Source organism: Phascolarctos cinereus, unplaced genomic scaffold (genome assembly GCF_003287225.1).
Source record: "Phascolarctos cinereus isolate Bilbo 61053 unplaced genomic scaffold, phaCin_HiC Scaffold_2;HRSCAF=192, whole genome shotgun sequence".
In the NCBI taxonomy this organism is placed as follows: Eukaryota; Metazoa; Chordata; class Mammalia; order Diprotodontia; family Phascolarctidae; genus Phascolarctos; species Phascolarctos cinereus.
This window is the reverse complement of record NW_027555625.1, coordinates 383160124-383182329: the sequence shown is the minus strand read 5'-3', so window position 1 is coordinate 383182329 and position 22206 is coordinate 383160124. Positions and strand designations below refer to the sequence as shown.

The window sequence follows — 22206 nt, the reverse complement described above, 5'->3', positions numbered from 1 at the left end:
TGGCTTCAGTTCCTTCCTCTGATGCTTACTACCTTAGGCTTCAGGTTACTCCTGAAAACCAAGGGGTTGGATTAGATATATTGTGACCTTTAAGTTCCTGAGCTGTGATTCAAGAACAAGGGCCTAATTGTAGGCTCTAAAATATATAGAGCATATGTCCCGATCAAGTTCAGATTTACATGCTAATGCTGATTGTTGTGGCTGATGGGACTCAGATATGTTATTGTGGATTGCCACAGTAAAATGGAAAACGAGTCATTGAAATTTGGTATAATCCTCTAAATCCAAGGTGCCTGAGAAATCAAGTTAGCTAAGTCCCAATCATTTTAAAGAAAAGTTTACCAGTCACCTTGTTGTAGGTGTTTTCTTAAGAAACGGTATTGGGGAGGGTTTTTTTGCTTTAAGGCAGCGCAGCGATTTTATTGCTTTTTAAAAATCCTTCTGAAATGTGGACAGAAGTCCTAGAAGCTGTATACTGTATACAGTAGTCCTGTGCTGACTCCATTTGCTGGTGGCATTTCAGCCAAATTATTTTGCTGTCAGACAGCTGGGCATCAAACTGGAACTTGCCAGGCAGATTTTATGCACTGGTCTGCTCTGCATCCATCTGAAAACTGGATTGAGATTTCTCTCCTTTTCCTTTGTTTTGTGTCACTGCTGTAGTTACCAATGTTCTTGTAGACTAAATTGGGTCAAATATTAATCCCAGTTTGTTAAAAAATAACCATTTAGGATAAACTTTTTAAAATCTGCTTTGGAAGGGTTTTGTTTCTGATGTTTTTCTCCCATGTGGTTTAATTTCCTCTTTTGAAGTAGCTATTTACAACCCATATTTTTTTCCAAGCCATAAAACTGTTGCCCCATGATTAAATTCAAGGCATTTACTTATTTATATTTTATAAGAATGTTTGTATCCTTTTATTTGAATCTGACAATTTTTTCAGGGTCCTAGAGAAAATTGTGTATGTTTTGGAACATTTTTATTTAATTGTGTTTCTTAAACATGAATAAAATTTATTTTGGGGTCTTTTGGGGTTTTTTGCTGGTGTTTTGATCCATCTGTTTTGATTTTAGGACAGCAGTGGGAAGAGGAAGGGCTTGGCTTTACCTTGCACTCATGCAAAAGAAATTGGCAGATTATCTGAAAGTGCTTATAGATAATAAGCATCTCTTAAGGTATCTTACAATTTTTTAAATTTCTAATAGCTATCTAATGTTTGGTTAAAAATATCCCTATATAGGTGGCGCAGAGGATAGAGCACCGGCCCTGAAGTCAGGAGTACCTGAGTTCAAATTCGGCCTCAGACCAAACACTTGACACTTACTAGTGACCCTGGGCAAGTCACTTAACCCCAATTGCCTTAAAAAAATATCCCTATAAATGATTTTTATTTTAGTCAAGAGTCTATGACTTATGGTTTCTATTCAGATTAGCATTATTAATCTTAGAAATTCTCTGTGACCATAACATCAGTAGCAATATTTATAGCATAATCTTAGAGTCAGAACAATGTTGTGGAAATAGCATTATGATTTAAAACTTCGGGTTCTGGTCTTGGCTTTCACACCTAACCATCTATGTCACACTGAGGAAGTCATCTAAATTCTTTGAGCTTCAATGTCTCTGTCTTCAAAATGGGAATAATACTTTGCACTACCAACCTTTTTTTTTTTAAGGCAATTGGGGTTAAGTGACTTGCCCAGGGGCTCATAAGTGTCAGGTGTTTAGTCAGAGGCCAGATTTGAACTCAGGTCCTCCTGACTTCAGGGCCAGTGCTCTATCCACTATGCCACCTAGCTGCCCCCTGCACTACTTATCTTAAAGGGCTATTATAAAGAAAAAGTTTTTCTATCTCTTAAATTGCTGTAGACATGTGAGCTGTTGTTATTGTCTGAAGAATAGCATTTGCTACACAGCTGTGGTTTGGTATTAAGTCTTTTCATTTATTGAGTACAGGTAACATTCTGAAAATTTGCTGTCAGTATTAATAATGGCTATTTGATATTTTGTTAAATTATAGAATTAAAAATGATTGGTCCTTAGTGGGATGAACAACCTGAAGAAATCATGATTGAGGTTTAGAGAAGGTAATATAGGAGTTATGGTCATTTTTAATTGAGATAGAAAAAACTTTTCTTACAAGAGGATATCAGTACCTTGACCAATCGATAGAAGAAACGTCCCAGGATTTGACATAAAATCTATATTTATAGCATCAGTGATGTCTGCTATGTTGAATTTTGCATGGACCCAAGCATCTTTGACATTTGTATTTATGTAAATTGCACCAGAATATTTGGTTTTTGCTTCTTCTGATCATCTGTGGCTAATAATGGAAGAATTTTCTCCAATATAATTCCCTTGTCCAGTTGGTACTGAGGTGGGGAGATGAGGGGAGAATCTTCTTCTGGGGGGTATCATTCCCTAAAAGTCATAATAGTTTTCATAAAAGTGTCTAAATTGTTCAGTTCCTATCACTAGGTAAACTAATGTTTCCAGTGTCTTTTATAAACCAGTAAGTATTCATAAGTATTGTGCCTTTAACTGGGCAGCTTTGAAAACCAAGTTTAAGTATTCACAAATATAGTTTGGGGAAACTTTAGAACTTGACCAGCATGCCAACTTTAGACCAGCCTGCCAAGTTAGGCTTACATATCTAAATATCAACATTATTGTTAAATACAGTTTGCCTGTTATTGCTGTAAAGTAAGCAGAACTTTGGTGGTTGCCAATCTCTCTTAGTGAATTCTACGAACCTGAGGCATTGATGATGGAAGAAGAAGGAACAGTAATTGTAGGTCTGCTGGTAGGACTCAATGTTCTCGATGCCAACCTCTGCTTAAAAGGAGAAGATTTGGACTCTCAGGTGAAACAGAATTCTTGCTATAGATTAAGTGCTTGAGTTAAACCAGTGTTGATTAATAGTTGTGAAGACATGCACGTGGATGGGATATGCTTGGAACAAATAATGATTTGGAAGTTTAAATTATAGGCCCAGTGTTATAAGTGTTTTCCATATGCTCTGTAACAGTTACTGGCATATTAATTATTTCTTATTTATAAAACCAGATAATGCTTTCCTAAGTTACATTAAGAAAAGAAAAGCATGGAGAAATAAGGAGGTAATAGTTCCTTTTCTACCCTGGCCTGGCTACAGCTGGAGTACTGTGTTCTGTTGTGGACACCAGACTTTAGGAAAGACATAAACAAACTAGAGTCTGTCCAGAAGACAGGGCCTGTGATGTGAGAAAGACTAGAGAACATGCCATATGAAGATCAGTAAAGGAAATGGAAATACTTGGCCTAGTATAAATTTAGAGGAGATGAGTTGTTACTCTTTTAAGTATTTGAAGGGTTGTCATGTACAAGAGGAATTAGAGATTAGACTTCTTATTACACAGCCAGCCCTAGAGGGCTGAACAGGAAGAGTGGGCACAAGTTCCAGAGAGGGAGACTTAGCTTGATAAAGTGAAAAACCTCCTAAGAATGAAAGCTACCCACAGATAGAATGGGCTGCCTGCGTATATAGGTTTGGAGAATGTAATCAATATGACATGGAGATTCACAGTTTCATATAGAACCGTCTTTTTTGTGTCCTGCTCGGTGTATGTAGAAAGGCTCTGTTTTTTGGTGTTTAAATTCAGAATAATTTCTTTCTCTTCTTCCCATCCGCTTCACCCCTCCCCCCAAAATAAAACAGGTACGAAGAATCATGAGTTTTTCCTTAGTAGAAGCTATGGGACGGCCAATGCCTGGGGTGTCGTGGAAGGGACTCTTTGGTACTGCTTGGACGAGATGGCATCAAAAGGCCCTTTTTCTAGTGCTTAGATCCTATGACTCTGTAATGCAAATTGACTCTCAACTTCAAAAAAAAATTAGTCTGTGTCTAAATTGGAACATAAAGCCATTTAATAGGGATTACATTACTATGGTGGTTTTTCTATTAGTGGAAAAAGATGCCTTCTAGTGATGCGGATTCTCAGGATATGTGTATGGACTCCCTTCTGAGTAGAGAATGTACCGACAGATTGTAGTTCTTCACTCCTTTCTGTTCAGGGGATGTGCAGAGCATCCTCACTTCTCTCAAAATAATCTACCACCCATTGCTGTGAGAGTTCCCAGAGTATGGCCTTGATTGGCTCATGAGAAGTTCTCTGCCAGAGATAGCACCATTACCACTTTTTCATAAGCCACTGTCAAAGTTTTTCCCCACTTCTTTAACACCCAGGCTAACTTCATTCAAGTGAGGCTTTGTTAACAGAAAATTTGTGAATCAAGATATATTGAGTATAAAACATTGAAAAAAAATAAGCCACAAAATCTGTAGAGTTAGAGCACCTACATTTAACTGGCACCTCGGATCTTTACTGCACGTGGGTGTTTTGTTATCACTTAGTTTCCCTGAGGGGGTGGGCTAAAGGGCTCCTGAGCGCCCTTCCAGCTCCATGACCTGTGATCAGTTTCCAGAGTAGTCATGCAAATCATTTGTCTTAAAAGAAGCTGTTGTCTTCAGCGGGACATATTTTGATTTCTTGAGCCTTATCGTCAGCATAATTTGTGTACCCCCGGCGAAATGATTATTTTAAAGGGACAGGAATTTAAATGTTCAGCCTAAATTATGAAGATAATGAATGGCATAGAAAATAAGAAATGCCATCTTGGACTTTTCTTTGTAGAAAGAGTTGTCTAAACTTTTGTGCGTGTTTTTTTTAACCAGGTTGGAGTGATCGATTTTTCCTTGTATCTTAAGGACGTACAGGATATCGATGGTGACAGAGAGTATGTACACAGTCAATTATTCTTTATAATGGAATTCTAGCAAATATTGTGGTAGTGCACAAAATACCTGGGTGCAGTAGAAAGCACAATGGACCAGCAGAAGACCTGCCTTAGAGGCCTCCTTTGGCCACTTGCTGCCTTAGCATGTCACTGCCCCCCCACTCTGAGTCTCATTTCCCATATCTGTATGATGAAGCGGCAGAACTAGATTCTCTGTGAAAGGGCACCAGAGAAGGCTTGAGATGACCAGGTTTCTAATTCTTACTTGATCATTTGCTAACCAGACGGCCTTCAGCAAATTACTTAACGTCTTAAAACTCTTGAGGTCGTCTTCTGTATTCCCTGTCCGACCCACCTCACGGACTTCTTGTGAGGATCAAACGAAATAATGGATGTGAACGTCCTTTATATCTGTGAAAGCCCTATCAACATGTCTGGTGGTGGTTTTGAGGTAATGTTGATCCTCACTGAACTAGTTCCATATTTTGAAACAAATGAGTTTTCACTAAACAAATAGCTAACATATTGAAATCCAGTGGTTTTCGTCTATTTGCTTTTGTTTCATAAATGCAGGTGCCAGGTGTATCACTGTTTCTGGGCTTTATATTCCAAATGAGAAGATGAGCCCTCTCCATGAGTCTTCCAGCACTGCTGAAAGGAGGGCCAAGTTGAGCCTTTGAGTCTAAGACGGGCCATTGACAAAGTAGTATGACAACTCCTAAACCTCACCAAGCAGAGGGAAACGAGCTTAGGAATCAAATCATATAGGCTTTGAGTACCTCAATAACTGGTTAACGACAGTCACTGTTTTTCAGTAGAAATATGGAACTGATTAAGGGAGGATAGACGTCATCTCTCACTTTTTCGTATTTTATGAACACAGTTTGTTACTTTTCCTGTAGGGTTTTTCTACTTTCACTTTCCTTTATTTGCCCTTAAAGGATAGGGAAAATATTTTTAACACTGGCCGTAAAAGTTACTTTATTCGTACCCTGTTATATGTATTAATTTTCATCCCATTTTCTGAGACTTTTTAATAATGCAAGTTTCATTACTAACAGCTCAAGTATAGGACTTCACCAGTAATTCATTCTAATTCTGCTTCTTCCCTTCCCCAGCTGTCTTTTTTTTTTCTACTGGCTGTACCATTCATTAGCTTGGAGGATGAACACTTGTTCTCCAGCCTTTCTAAGTATTGTGACTTAGTAGTTTTCTAATACTGGAGATGCTGCTGTCTATGTGAGGTAGTTGTCTTTGGAGGGGGAATAGAGAATGAAGATAAGGAATAACCAGTGAAATTAAGGAATCCCTTTTCTTTAAAAACAGACATGAAAGAATTACTGATGTCCTTGATCAAAAGAATTATGTCGAAGAGCTTAACAGACACTTAAGGTAGGACTCAGTCATTTTTTTATTTTCATTACTCATTAGGCAAATCACTTTTCTTCTCTGAATCTTTTTCCTCTATCTGTAAAATGAGGATAATAGTATTTGTACTATTATCTACTTTACAGAGCTTTTAGGAGGAAAGTGCTTTGTGAAACTTAAAGCATTTATGTAAATGTAAGCTTTAACTATTGCAGAAGGTATTTTTTTTAATTTCTAGTTTGCTTTAATTTTTTCATGAAAAGTTGTTCTAAATTTACAGTTTTAATTGTTAATTATCCTTTCACAAGATGTTTGTTTCCAAAGAAAATTCACTAGAAATGTTATCATGATTTCATACTTCTTTTGAAGAAGCTTCTTTCTAGCTTTCTATATTTTCAGTCTGCAAACAAAAGGAAATAGCCGGTAGTTGAGTTGTGTGCAACTGAGTAATTTAATTTCCTCTTGGGAAATAGTTTCTAGTATCCTTTACAAGCAGTCTTTTTGGGTTGTGTTCTACAAATCATAAAATGAAAGTTTCAAAAGAGAGATGAGCAGAATAATGGATTCTTCAGTATTCTGCCAGATAACTTCAGCTCAGGGTAGGCACTCAGTCTTTTATTTGTTTCCCAGTTACACAGTTATTCTGAATTATAGACAATAGTAAGCAAATACAGACCCACATATGGTAGGCATGGAGGTGTCTTCTTTTCAGGCTGCTATTCAGATCATAGCAGTCCAGAAACTGATCTGAATGGCAGCCCATATCTTAAAGATACGCCCTTCTAGAGTGGAAAGAGCCGGCCTATGTTCTGTCTGTATCGTTTGAATCAGTTTGATGAACTTTGTAACCTCCATTTGTAGCAAATAAAATTATGTCAAGAATACTTGGACATTTGTAGCAAGTAAATGAAATTTATGTGTATCTTACAGATAAACTTACTTTCATTGTTGAAACTTGTCGGAAAAAGCAACAACTTTTTGGTTTTTTGCTATCCCTATCACTGTTAGATTTCAAACCCATACTCCAGCTTTAGCCTCTTCCAGAAAATAACTGTGTAATTTTAAACAATAAGATGATGGGGGAGGAGGAGAAAGAAGGTTCAAAAGACTCTTCCCTTCAGTCTGGGTCGGGAGTGGGAAACCTGTGGCCTTTTGACTGAATCCAAATTTTTCGGAGCAAATCCTTTTGAGAGACCACGTGTGGCTTGAAGGCCACAGGTTCCCCCACCCCTGCTCTCCGTCGTCGGAAACATCCTGAGCTGTTATAAAACCAAGGTTGAGAATTATTGCCTTGATTGAGTATACAGAGCTGCGAATGTTTAGTGTGCTCGCAGGTTCAGTCTTTAATCTTTTTGTTCCAGCTGCACTGTTGGGGATCTCCAGGCCAAGATAGATTGTCTAGAAAAGACCAATTCAAAACTTCAAGAAGAGGTTTGTAACAATAATTTTTTTTTAAGTGTTGGAAGTTTAAGTTATCTGAAATGGTTTTGATTTGTCAGGATTTACTTGATCCCAGCTGTCCCCCACATCTGCTGGAATCTTCCTCTAGCAGTTACCTCCTCCTTCTGCAGAGATGCTCTCCTATTCCTAGCTGTCCTTCCCATTGGCCTACAGATATGTTCAGATCTCTCCACTTTGAAGAAAGCCTACCCTTAATCCTTTAGCCCAGCTAGCTACTCTCCCATTTCTCTCCTTCCTGTTAAACCAGCTGTTCTTTTTCCTTTCACTACCTACTCTTCCTTTTCTCAACTCTTTGCAGTCTGATTTGAACACACTATTGAATCTGTTCTCTGAAAGTCACCAATGACTCTAATCACCAAATTCGCTGGTGGCTTTTTTTGAGTCTTCATCTTCCTTTATTTCTCTGTAGCTATTGATACTCCATCCCTTCTAGCTCTTAAAAAAATGCGACCCTATGATTTCTACTAGGTGCTCCCTCTTTCTTTGATTTAAAAGATATTGTACCCTACTAGTTTTCCTCCTACATCTGTTACCATATCTTATCTCTTTCATTGGCTCCTCATCCTCTTCTCTACCCCTTACAGTAAGCTTTCCTCCCAAAGGACAGTCTGTTTTCTCATTCTACATTCTTTCTCCTGGCAGTCTCATTTACATCTGTGACATCAAGTGTCATCTCTGTGCAAATAACACCCAAATCGATATTTCTAGTCTGGAAAACTCTTCTGAGCTCCAGACTCATATCTCCAGGTCCTCTCAACCTATAAATATTACCAGCATCTCACAGTTAACCTGCCCCAAACCAAAGTCTATTTCCTCCAAACCCACCTGTCTTCTTACTTCACTGTTTGTGTTTATGTCACACAACCATTCACTTGACCTACAATATTTATAACCATCTGGATATCTTTAACCCTCCGTCACTTTTCATATCTAGTCATTTGCCAGATCTGTCTCCAGAACAGATTACACATTCATCCCATCCACTTCAGTCCCAGTCACACTGCCACCACATTGCCCAGTTATTGCCACCCATTCAGACTGTAGCATTCTCTTTCTTACAGTTCTTCCCCTTTTTATTTTCTCCTCTTCCATTCACCCATACTGCAGTAGTGTACGTTTTTGTACAGATAGGTTTGGGCACGTCACTTTTCTCCTCATTAATCTTCGGTCCTGGGGCAGCTAGGTGGCGCAGTGGATAGAGCACCAGCCCTGAAGTCAGGAGGACCTGAGTTCAAATCCGGTCTCAGACCAGACACTTGACACTTGCTAGCTTTGTGACCATGGGCAAGTCACTTAACCCCAATTGCCTAAAAACTAAAAAAAAAAAAAAGAAGAAAGAAAGAAAGAAAGAAAGAAAGAAAGAAAGAAAGAAAGAAAGAAAGAAAGAAAGAAAGAAAGAAAGAAAGAAAGAAAGAAAGAAAGAAAGAAGGAAAGAAAGAAGGAAAGAAAGAGAAAAGAAATCTTCAGTCCTCCAGATTGCCTCCTATGTCAAGTTCAGGCTTCTCTTCTCCTTCTCTAGGGTCTCTGTGATGTGGTGCTACACACCACTTCTCCAGCCTTATGTCCTATTCCTCCCTTCCATTCACGCTTTGTTTCAACCAAACTGGACTCTCTGCCCCCCAAAATGCATATTGCTCACATACTTTTTTATGCTTTTGTAGAAGCCAGTCCTTATTTCTGAAATGCCGTCCCTCCCTCTCCACCAGCTGAATTCTCTGCATTCTTTTATGGCACAATTTCAATGTTACTTCCTCCAGGACACCTCAGATTTTTTTCCTTGCTTCCATAATAGGAACCACCTTCCCTTTCAGACCTCGAATAGCACTTTATTGTATAGCTTTCTGATGCATATGTTATGTAATGTGTACTATGAGTACCTTAAAGACGGGGATTATATCTTACCTCTCTTCCCTGTCTGAGCATCTTAGCACAGAGCTTCATATATGTTAAATGTTTCACAAATGGTTGATGATGTTGCTGTGTCACTGAGTTTCTAGTGGGTGAAAATTGCCTTAAGCCCTGCATAGGATTACTGTCTAGAAAACCTTATCTGTCCAGAGTCTGTGTCCCACCCTTAGCAATGGCCACTATGATGGCTCTTGTTCCTCAGAGTCAGGAAGATCAGGATTCAGGTCTCTCCTTTGACGAGTTCTAGCCATGTGACCTTGGGAGTCATTTAAACTCTCATAGTGCCCTACAAGATTCTGTTAAGTCTGTAAGTTACAGAAGAGCTGTTGATCTGCGTTGATGAGGGAATTTTCTCATCATGAGTGTACAGTAAACATAATTAAATCAGAGGTCTAGACCCACACAAAATAAAAGGTCCTACTAGTTTACTGAGGTTCAGGAATCTTTCCAAACTTTCCTGGCTAAGGCCAGGCTGGTCCTTAGGTGATAGTCTAAGGCCAAATCTACACTTGAAGCCTTTCTAGCTTAGTAGGGCCTTCTAAAGCTTTACATAAGAACTCAGGGCTCCTCCATGCCATAATAAGACATTAAAGTGGGATTTCAGTGGACGGCCTGTGGCTTTCCTGTTTGGGCCGTTTTTTGTTTGTTGCTCTTTAATCCAAATGGAAGAGCTGTTTGTGGCATAGTTATAGATAGTACACTGTACATCCACCCTTTGTACCAGAGGTTATGACATCTGTTGAGAGGTACAAATACCCTAGCCTATACCCTCCAGAACACCTGCCTCTTGGAAGCATGGGACTAACTCAAATCAAGTCAAGTCAACAAGCATTTATTACAAGACTTGACCAATATCTCCATAGCATGGTCTTTCTCTTGTCTCTTACATAGGAAGTGGAAAATGAGAGGACAGGAAGATCAAGGGATGAGGAAGAGGCGAAAGTTTTCTACCAGCTGCCAGGCAGACACTCCTTTGTGGACATGATAGCCATCTTGTCTCCTCTCTTAGCAGGAGATGGCATTCTCAACTGTTTGTGAACCTTTCTTCAGGTAGCTGTCCCTGTCTGACTAGGCATCTTCATCCTGCTGTTCTAAGGGGTTGGGAAAAATGCTTTCCAGTATTTTTATTGATAAGTATGCATTAAGTGTGGAATCATTAGTCAGTTTGCAGTAGTTCATCAATTAGAGGAATTGAAAGGGAATTTTATACTGGTTGGCACTCTGTCATTGGCCAGTGGGGCCAACACAAGATTCAGGAGATCGATGCCCATATTCCATTTTTCAGATGTTACTCAGCACAAGTATAGATCAAATACTTGCGACTGTTGATGAATTTACAAGAGATTAGCCAGTTAAAGTACCATTCAGAATAACTTGTGGACGATGTTTGCTATCCGTTCTTTATCAATGTAAGAAGAGAATTCTGAAAGCCCTTTGTTTTATGTTGGACAAAATGACCTTATGCATAAAGCCCAGTCTTAAGGCTGTAGCCAAGAGTACACAGTTAGTTTCTCTAATCGTCAAACGCGTGTTACTTGTCAGCTAGGAGTTTGGGTTAAATGCCGAGTGTGAGTGATTCACTCCTTTTCATAATTTGGCTTATGAACTTCCCAAATGAAACTCTTACCATCACAGTGTTAGGGGGGAAGGTTAGGGAAATGCCCTAAGATTTGTCAGATTCTCTCTTGTTGTGCTTTTCTCTACATTTATTCTGAGGCAGGGATAAGGAGGGCTGGCTCGTGTATTTATACCTAACATACCTAGCAGGTCTTTAAGCCTTCCCTGCTGATCAAAGAAATTATCTTTCTTTAGGTAATCCTCATTTTCTCTATATACGACTGTTAAAAATGTAAATAAAGGGGTGGGTTGTTTTTGGTATTTTTTACTTGTTATTCTGTTTGAATAATTTCTCAATGCTGAACCTTGCCTAGCTGAGATTTCAAATCCTCAAGTTTCTACGTGCATTGGTAACTCAGGTTCTACCACTTGAACCTTAAATTTTTACTTTAAAACACCAACTAATTAATGTCCTTTTAGCAGAAGCTGCCAGTTCTGTGAGCTTAGTGGCAGTTACACGTACAGATGGGACAAAAGAAGATATGTTCAAAGTTCATTCTCTTTCATTTGTGATATAAGATAACCTTTTAGATCTAAAATCCAATCCCTGACCTCTAAGAATATTTCTAAAAAGAATTAAAAGGGTGAATGTCACAATAATAGTAAAAAGAGTTTCTGAACTTAGCTAAATAACCTTAGATTATTTCCGCTCTGGGAGCCTAAGTAATTTCCTTCATCTGAAGGGAAAAAATCCTTTTCAGTTCTAAATTTCTATGATCTGCTGCTGTTATATGAATGCTAAGATTTGTATACTTTGTGTCTAACTTAGTATCTTAAATCATATGTGAGTTTCAGTGATTTAAATGGGTAGTTCATGTATGCACTAAAACTCTTCTCCTTTCTTGACTAGCTTTCAGCAGCTACAGATCGGATTGATTCACTTCAAGAAGAACAGCGACAGTTAAAAGAACAAAATGAATTAATCCGGGAAAGAAGTGAAAAGAGTGTAGAGGTTAGAAATTGGAGCTACAAAACTGGCCACAGAAAATAAGCACGTTTTTATCCATCAAGCTCTTCTCTTGGAGCTGAACAAGGACTGTATCCTTGAAGTTGCTCCAGTGGAAATTGTGCTCTGGCTTGTGGAAGACAGCCCAGGGCATCTCCCAACCATTACACTGGCAATACTTCATCTGTTAGGAATTATAGAGTAACTTGTTTCCAAATTGTTTTGGGGGCCACTATAAGAGGAAACAAATGTGAAGGAAAATGCTAAAACCATTCTCTTTTAAGTGGGGGTGGAGAATGGTTTTATATGGCTCCTTTTTCCTGATTTAACTAGAGGCTGGAAAGATAACTAAGTAAATGCTTTAGAAGGAAATATTCCTACATTGCATTGGTTTAGATTTCCAGATAACTCCTTTAAAAGTGCTAATTCAGAAAAGCCAGGACCATTTTGATTCATTTACCTAGAATGGTTGTCTAATTATATTAAATCTGTGAATGTTTGTTCTTTTTTCAGTTTGCAATGTAAAATTTAATTATCATGGTTTTAGGCAGGAATTCATTTAGGGGTAGCTAGATAGCAAGGTGGAGAGAGCACCAGCCCTGAAGTCAGGAGGACCTGAGTTCAAATCCAGCCTCAGACCAAACACTTGACACTTACTAGCTATGTGACCCTGGACAAGTCATTTAACCCCAATTGCCTAAAAAAAGACTGACAAAAAAATTTTTTTTAAAGAATTAGAATTCATTCATCCCAATTAGTAACTGTATTCAAATAAATGAGCAAAAGATTGTTCTCTGGAGTACTGTAATATTTGTATTTGATACAGGTGACAAAACAGGATACAAAGGTAGAGCTTGAGACCTACAAACAAACCCGACAAGGCCTGGATGAAATGTATAGTGATGTGTGGAAACAGCTGAAAGAGGAAAAGAGAGTGCGAATGGTGAGTGTGGGACACTAGGACAGGTGCAGAAGAAACTCATCCTTATCCCTGTAATGTATTTTTAATAATTAGGCACATAATTCCAAGAATGTATTCAGCTGCTGAGTCATTGGGAAAGTAGACACAGTTGCAAAATTTTAAAGTAAGGTTTGTTTTGTCAGTCACTAGTGTTTTGTTGGCATGATGCAGAGCCAGTTTTGCTTACAGACATAGACATTATGGGAAGAAAGTATATTATAACTTTGCGCATGGTGTTTTATATGGCCTTCCTGACTCTGCTTCAGCCTCGTGATTCCATAATGATTGTTTTGACTTTACGGTGGACATGGAAACACAACCAATGTTTACAGTATTAAGCTCTAATGTCCTTGGCACTGACCAAGAAGGGCAGCATGCAAAAGTTAAGCTGATGATTTACTGTGATACATGTAGAGTAGTGATTTCCTTGTGACTGTCTTCCTCCTAAGGAACTAGAAAAAGAACTGGAGCTGCAGATTGGAATGAAGGCAGAGATGGAGATTGCAATGAAACTGCTAGAAAAGGACACACACGAAAAACAAGACGCGCTAGTCGCTCTTCGCCAACAACTGGAGGAAGTCAAAGCAATTAACTTGCAGATGTTTCATAAGGCTCAGGTAGAAATCAGCTTTGTGTATGAAGTCAGTACATCCATGTACCGCAGAGTGACTTGGAACTCAGTTTGTCAGATGTCCTTTTTCTTTGCTCTTTGCCATGTATCTTAAAACATGCCTTCTTTTATTCTCTCCTTGGTCTGTTCACTTCTACTTCGAATTCTGATTGTTCAGTACCAATCACATATAAGTTGATTTTTATTAACTTAGTGTTTGGTTTCCAAATCTTTCCATTTCAATCCATGTTAAGCTTTTCTTCTATGTAAAACATACCCAACACAGCCCTCCTATATGCCTTTCCCTCTCTTCACCCAAAGTGACCGAGGAGAAGAAGTGGAGGGCAGTGAGGGGTGGTGAGGGGTGGTGTCAGTTTCAGAAATGGCAGGCATACCTTTGCTGAGAAAACTATGCTTTGATTAGCTGGAAACCATGCAAATTGTCCACTGAATTGTGCTGACTTCAAATAATCCTGTCTTGCTTACATGCTTCATATGTTGATCCAGTTATTTCAGAATTATCCTTTCTAAAACACTGCTATTTGTTAAAAGTTTTACTTCCTACTCTATTATATAAATAACCATGTAAAATCATGTTTCGTTATGGTTCCTCTTTCACTTCCTTTAATATCTTTGTCAAAGACACTGATAGTAACAATGCTAATGAACCAGGACTTTTTTTTACTCCTTTTCTTCTTTGTCTCTCTCTTTTCTCCTTTCTTTCTAGTATTAGAGACATCACTGTAAAATGAATCAGTACTAGTTTATTGAGCCACAAAGATTTAGAAATGTCTCTCCAGGAACATGTTTCAGTGATCATTCAGGGCCCAGATCTTTCCTGTTATCTCCCGTAAATTCTGTTAATATGTTAGCTGTTAAATGAATACCTCTTTACACTTGCATATGTATTAAAGCTATAGAAATTTCTTCTCCAAAAATGAAAAAGAAATTGCCATAAAGAATGTTTAACATAAACAATACTAGTTAACAGATTGTGGTAGATTTACCCTTCCTCTAATTTTAGTTGTATTTGAGTCCTCTGCATGGATTCTTACCATGGGCGCATAAGTGAGACATTCTGGGATTACTAGTTCCTTCCTTTTCTTCTTTCTGAACTGAAGTCAGAGTTCAGCCTGTTTAGTTCAAGTCTCTTTGAGCAACTTATCATCCAGCTGCCCATTCTGTGACTTGAGACTCAAATAAAAGAATGCCCTGAGAGTTGCCATAGTGACTGTTTCTTTAGCCTCCTCAATGTATTTGTGTGTGAGTCCCACTCTTTGACAAAATCTCCCCTCCTTACTTCTCATAAATACTCTTGAAAGGCCACGTTCCCATACCCTAGATTCACCATCTTTCCCTTCCACCAAAGTGCTTAATTATGTTACTTTGGTGTTTTTTTTTCCTCAATTAAAACAAGCCTCTTGAGTTTATAGTTTCCAAAGAGGAGAGTGCACTCTAGTGGTGAAAGCAAAGGACCAAAATAACCTTTGGTGACTATGGCCTTGAGCCAGCCTCCTCCTTCATCCCTTCCTATCTGTAAAACTGAGATTTGCTCATACATCTGCCAGGACTCTGACATTCAGCAATTAATGATATACTTTTTAAAGGGATAGGAAAATAAGACATTAAGAATAATTAAGTAGGCATTCCAAAGCTTTTGATTTGAGTTGATTCTCTGACATCTTATAGACTGTTAATACTTATGATTATAGCAGACATCTAACATTTTATCATTTACAACACAATGGATAAATGTATACGTTATCTCATTTAATTCTCTGAATTTAACTTTTTCCTATCTAGAATGCAGAGAGCTGTTTACAACAGAAGAATGAAGCAATCACATCTTATGAAGGAAAAACCAGTCAAGTAATGTCTGCCATGAAAGAAATGGAAGAGAGGTAGGTAATGAATATCACCTGATGTTTACTAGAAAGTCTCTTTGGAATTCTGTGAAATTGGAGATTTCTAGTTCTGTGAAGTAAAATTTACCTATTCTTGTAGAGACTGATACTTGAATTCTGTTAAGTAGAGAAGGATTGACCTTGCCCCAAAAGCCTGAGGGTTTTATATATGTCCTTAATGATACTGAGAACTGGGGCTGTGAAAGGGCCTTTGCTCTGAGCCACTTGTCTCTAGTGTTTAGACTCAGAACTGACTAGAAGAGGCAGAAGAGTAGTGTTTATAAGATGCTGAGTCTTAATGCTACTTCTTATATTTTCTTAATGCTGGGTTAGACACGTATATCTTTTCATATTTTGGCCTAGATTACAGCACTCTGAAAAGGCCAGGCAGAGGGCTGAAGAGAGAAACAACAAACTGAAGCAAGAATTTGGTGGCAAAGTTGAAACCCTGCAACAGCAACTGTCCCAGTTGGACAAACAATGGTGGATAATCCCCAACTGCTACCGCTTAATTGAGGGGGAAGGGGTGGGGGAAGGGAGCATGGACCCTGGGAGCAATGACAGGCATCTGTCTAGTTGTGATGTAACAATTACTCCCTGAATTTCAAAGTTACCATTACCAGAGCTCATATCCTAGTGCACAGCACAAAAGTGGCTTCTCTTTTAAGTGGCATTGAAGAGTAGTACATAAAGCAAATAAAACAATGAACTCAAGAAGTTTCCTTTTCATCAGAGTATTGGTTTTCCTCTCTTTCCCAAAACTACCTTACTTCCTATCTAAAAACTCTGAGGTTTACCTTTTTGCTTCTTTCTAACTGGTGTTCTCAGTTTTTCTCTTTAGATTCCAGGGTCAGCGTAATGGTTTCTTTACCCTTTTTTCGTACTTGATGATAGAAAGCCATTAGTTTTCTCACTGGTGAAGGTTATAGAAGCTATAAGTTTTGGGGGAAAGTGGAATAATTAGAAGGATCAATGAGAAATAAAACTTCCCAGCTCAAGAAATAAGACTTCAAGTGACTTTCCCTTTGGCTTACACTAGTCCAAGGTTTGAATTGTATTCCATAATATAACAATTTCCATCTAAAATCATCTCCTTTTTTAAAAACAGCTCAAGTCTCGAGAGAGAGCTGAAATCAGAAAAAGAGCAAAGGCAAGCTCTTCAGAAAGAGTTGCAACAAGAAAAAGATACCGCCTCTCTGCTCAAAGCTGAGTTGCACCAGGTAGAAGGGTTGAAAAAGGTAAATTGGACAGCGTGTGGAAGGTTGAAGTTTGTGCTTATCAATCCTGCATCTTAACAAAGCCATCTGAAGACCCTTGTCTTTTTGTATAAGTGAAATGATTAAAGATTTCTTCAGAATCTTTGAAGTGTGGTTTTGTTGAACCGAAAATGAATAGTGGTACTTCAGAAGGGTCTTTCAGTATGGCAAATATATGTGGCCAGATAATACCTAATAACCCTACCCTAAGACCTTCAAGGATCTAGGAAGACAAAAGTCCCACAAGGTCCATTATATTTTCATGAAGCCAGGAGAGCCCACCTATCCTTGAGCGCTTCTAAACCACCCCTGAGAACTGCTCAAGGGAGTTCTGTCGCCATCCCAGAGGGCTAATGTCAGTTCCACCAAACCAGAACCCTGATTTCGTCCTGGAGTGGGTTCAGACCTCTAGTGGGAACCACATAGTAACCCTGGCTTTTTCAGGGGTCAGAGGAGATGGCCTCCAAATTTAGAGATTCATAGCTGCCTTGGAACTAGTTCAGACAAGGGATAGGCTGAGCTCATCCTGGTTTCCAGAAGATGTCAGAAATAAAGGAGAAGCGGAACTAAGGCCATATTCTCTTAATTCAGTATATTTTCCTGGATAAATTGCTCTCTGGGATCTACCCTACATGATTACCCTACCAAAGTGACTGAAAGAAACTCTTTTTCTTTTAGTAGGATTAGAGATTCATTAGAAACCATGGCTTTCTCATTTAATTGTAGTAAAAGGGCCTCCTAATTTTTGTTTGGCTAAGTTCGGGGTCAGACTCACCCAGAGAGAAAACTACAAGCAACCAGCTCAACTCAGTAGTTTGCCCTAATCCTCAGAGAGGTCACATAGAATGTTATCACTTTCTACAAGTCCACTTCCTTTTCCAATATTAGGATAAAGCCCCTGTTCAAATCCTTTTCATATTTCTAAATTCTGAAAATTCACTATCCTCTCAGGTGATTAATTACATTTTCATTTTTACTGATTTATTTTTCTCTATCTCCAGTAACTTATTAATGAATTTAGAGTCTCAGATATTATTTGGAATATCTATACCAGCAACCACATGTGGTCTCAAGGCCACAGGTTCCTCATCCCTGACTAAGTATATCATATCTCCTGGTGCCATAAATAGGTCTTAGAAATAGGTTTTTTATTGTTCAAAAATGTTGACAATTCTTTCACAAGAGTCAGCTAATTGAGGAGCTGTTCACAAATAGCCTACTTCTGACAAGAAAAGTATTTATTCATGTTAGCTTTTAATCTTGTATTTCCTAGGAAGGAAAATCTAAGTGTTTATATCTGGATTTTTAAAATTATTTTTCTAAAAGGGATATTTCAAAAAATAAAAATTTAAAAATCCACTATTTTGCTCACCATATATAAGTAATATTTGAGGGCTTGACCACAAGACAGATCCTCACTAAGATGGGGATATATATATATATCTTTTTTGGTTTTGGTTTTTTGGGGGGGTGGGGAGTTGTTTTTGTTTTTATTTTCATTTCCAAATTTGTCTCCCTCCCCTCTACCCATTAAGAAGACAAGAAATACAGTACCATTATGAAGTCACGCAAAATAAATTTTCACATTAGCTGTGTTGCAAACAAAAAGAAAAATAAAGTGAAAAAATGTACTTTGGTCTCCACTCAGAATGCATCAGTTCCCTCTGTAGAAGTAGACAGCATTTTTTTATGAGTCCTTTGAAATTTGCATGGACCATTGTATTGATCAGAGTAGCTAATTCTTTCTAGTTGATTGTACATAGTGATAGTAATATTACTAACAGTGTTCTAGCTCTGCTCACTTCACTTTGCATCAGCTCATATAAGTCTTCCTAGGTTTTTCTGAAGCCATCCCCATCATCATTTCTTACAACACAATAGTATTCAGAGATGAGATAGAGCTGACAAGTGTAGCTGGTTTTTATCTGTAGAAGATTAGAGTCTCATTCCTAAACAGCTTCTCCAGTTACTGTTTGGATAAAGTCATTGTTGTGGCAAAGAGCAGTAGGTGAGTCATCCAAATAAATAAATCCTATAAATAATCCCATCAATTAGTCCTGGTATCAATTCACTCTTGTGGCTTCAGGGAAATTTCCTGGCCCTGGTTGTAAATTAGGAGAATGTTGCTGTTGCAATTATCCTTAAAAAAATATGATTGTTTATAAAATATTTGGTTTGTTGTTTATAGGAACTTCAGAAACTCTATGAGAAGAAAGAAGAATTACAGAAGATTTGTGAAGAACAGGAACAAGCCCTGCAGGAAATGGGACTGCACCTCAGCCAGTAAGTTCCCCTTTCAACATAATGAGGACAAACAGAACTTTTTCATTGAGTCCGATCAGAACTCCCATTCAGCACTAAAATCCCATTCACCAGCCATCCCCCTCGTATTTACCTCTCCATCTCCTTTTACCCTTTACACCCTTCTCTTTCAGATGTTCTTTAGTCTATAAGCAAGTGTACCTGGGACAATCACACAGTGGTTTTCTTCAGAGCAGGTTAAAAGTTTCTTTCCATCTGGATCTCTCTGCCCCTTTATTACCCTTTGGCTACCTCAAGAAAAATGTGATGAAACTAAAGAGGTCCAGATATAAGCAGCTAACCTGAACATTGCTGCATAAAACAGACTTTTAAAAGATTAAAACTTTTCAGCCTATAAATATAAATGGTGTGGCTAGAGTGCACCAAATGCTATACGAGGGTATTCCTTCAAATTTGACAAAATATGTCTAACCAAAAATGTTCTGTTTCTCATAAAGTATAATAAATTTTTGGACCTCATTATTCTTATGAGGTTATGGTACAGGTTCTTATATTTGGATTTTCTAAAAAAAAATTTAGATGAGATCTTAGATTGCAAAGCTGTCATTGGGTTACCAAGGGAAACAAAGATGTTTCAATACACATCCCACCACCTTCAACCTCATTTAGGCACAGTCCTGAATTTCCAAGTCCCTTGGAACTTCCATCAGGAACAGAATACCATGGACTGACCTAGTATGGCTTTTCTTATGCTCTTATATTAAGAATATGTTCCATTTTCATTAATATGATGGGCTATTGAATCACAAAAGAGTTGGGTCTCTGAAGTATTCTTTGGTGCAGCAGCTTTCAAAGTGTATAGGATTGAGCCAGAAGATTCCTCCATTTTTTCTACACATTTTACCAAAAACAATTAGACAGTGCAATTCTTCCTGTTCAATATGGGCATTCGTTTTTGCATTTTATTTTGTTGTGCTGCCCTACTCAGGCTCGACATTGATTAAAAAAGGAAAATGTTTTTAGAAGTTTGATTTCACTCAAAACTATAGACTTTGGGGGCAGCTAAGTGGCAAAGTAGATAGAGCTCTGGCCTTGGAGTCAGGAGGACCTGAGTTCAAATCCAGCCTCAGACACTTGACACTTGCTAGCTGTGTGACCCTGGGCAAGTCACTTAACCTTGATTGCCTCACCAAAAAAGCGGGGGGGGGGGGGGAAATATAGACTGCAGAAATTTGAGCAATTCTCTGGCTTTGCTCTTAAAAGTATGATTTCCAATGTGGATTTAGTTTAGTCTTCATGTGTATATGCAAAGGGCTAGCTCCAGATGTAGTTTCAAAATCCGTAGATGAGCTCCTTAATCATTGTGATCTTGGACAAGGCACCTTGGCTGCTGTGGGTCCTTCAGCCTAATTAAAATATCACCTTTTTAAAGCCTTTTGTTGAAGTTCGCTATCCTAAGCATCGTTTAGACCTTCATGCTAGAATATCCATCTTTCCCTGCTCTCCTTTTGGTCTTCCTCTTCTGTCCTGTAACTGAAAGACAGAAATTCCTACTCTCTTTTAGCCAGCAAAGACAAGGAAAGGAGCGAAAAGAGCCACATTTATTTCCTCCAGCTTTTACTATGTTTCTGTGTCAGGATAAGTTTCTATGGTACACACTCTTCATGACGTGGCCTAGTATATAAAACTGTCATTTTGACCCAGTTTTCTTGATGCCGTCTCAGAGCACTGATGTATGTATAGCTTATTTTAGTTTCCTTTTTCCACAGTAATTCTCCACGACTATGCCTGTAATGTGATACTTTTCATTCTAATCTTTGTGGTAATTGGAAGATGTGTATTCTTAAGTGTTCAGACTAATCCTAACCAAGTAGGAGTAGAAATAGATTAAAATCACCTCTCAGAAATTAAATTTGAGAAAAAACATACCTAGACAAATACATAAACAAAGAGGAGAACGGTGGAGTCTCTGGACCAAAAAAAAAAAAAAGAGGGAAAAGGTAATTCCAAAACATTTTATTTTCACAAAAACTTTTTTCTGTATTTCAATAAACATGATAATTGATGCTTTTTTCCCTCCTGTCAGAACTGTCCTTATTGCCATTAAACACTTTCTTTTCAGATCAAAGCTGAAGATGGAAGATATAAAAGAGGTCAATAAGGCACTAAAGGTACTGGATTTTGAATAACCAAGAGGTATTTGAGTATTTTAGGTGAACTATAGTCAGTCCTTTGTGATTTTCCTCAGAAACTCTCAATATAATTGACATTCAAAGTAAACATTTCTGTACCTAATCCTCTCACTCATCCTCAGATCGTAGGAGTCACAGTAGTTAGGCCCTAACATCACAGAATAAATCCCCTTAATAAAAGGATTTGTTCTATAAAACTTGGACTCAGTCAGAAGGCTGCACCCAAGGACCTAGAAGGCCCCTTGTGGTCTCGAGGCCACAGGTTCCCCATCTCTAATAGGGAAAGGCTTTATGGAAGATATGGTATTTGAGCTGGACTTGGACAGAATTTTGATGAGTTGTAAAGGAAGCAGATTCCAGGTAGAGGGCACAGAAAAGGCATGTTTGAGGAATGACTGGCAATCCATCTTGGTTAGAGCATGAAGTATGTGACAGAAAGAAAGTGAGGGAGAAAGCTAGAAAGGTAGATGGGCCGGAGTATGGAGTCTTAAATGCCAGGCTATTGAGTTTGAACTTTATCCAGTAAATGGCGAAGAAACGATTGAAGGCCTTTGATTAGGGGAGTAACGTGAACAGCGATTCATTAGTAAGATTACTGTGGCAGGGGAGGGTAGGATGTATTGGAAAGAGAATAAACTAGAAGCAGAGAGACTGGTTAAGGGGCTATTGTGAGAGTAATCCAGGCAAACAATGATGCGGTCCTGAATAAGAGTATGGGTAGTGGGCCTGGAAAAGAGGGAAGAAATGTGAGAATGTAGATGATGGGAGAAGAAATGTCAAGACTTGGTGACCACTAGCTTACATAATTTGCCGCATGTACGCTGGTTTTATTGCACAGGAAGAATAATGCCTTTCGTAAGGTTACATACTCAAACTGTGAGAAATATCAGAGGTCATCTAAGCCAGCTTCCTCATTTTACAGATAGATGGGACTGAGCCCC

General features: G+C 38.4%; 1 protein-coding gene across 5 annotated transcripts in view; it reads left to right on the top strand.

Annotated features, from left to right (window-relative positions):
• RUFY1 (RUN and FYVE domain containing 1) overlaps positions 1-22206 on the top strand; it is a 42539-nt gene that overhangs the window by 18115 nt on the left and 2218 nt on the right. For 4 of the 5 annotated variants that reach the window (XM_020964221.2, XM_020964223.2, XM_020964222.2 and 1 more), the window contains exons 4-16: positions 1075-1176; positions 2744-2867; positions 4719-4780; positions 6107-6172; positions 7510-7579; positions 11985-12086; positions 12907-13023; positions 13491-13658; positions 15455-15552; positions 15919-16038; positions 16664-16793; positions 19000-19094; positions 21196-21244. In XM_020964221.2, coding sequence (XP_020819880.1) covers positions 1075-1176; positions 2744-2867; positions 4719-4780; positions 6107-6172; positions 7510-7579; positions 11985-12086; positions 12907-13023; positions 13491-13658; positions 15455-15552; positions 15919-16038; positions 16664-16793; positions 19000-19094; positions 21196-21244 — 1303 coding nt within the window. Of the gene's footprint in view, positions 1-1074; positions 1177-2743; positions 2868-4718; positions 4781-6106; positions 6173-7509; positions 7580-11984; positions 12087-12906; positions 13024-13490; positions 13659-15454; positions 15553-15918; positions 16039-16663; positions 16794-18999; positions 19095-20842; positions 21074-21195; positions 21245-22206 lie in introns of those variants that run through there. The other variant, XM_078150523.1, reaches the window with a different exon arrangement.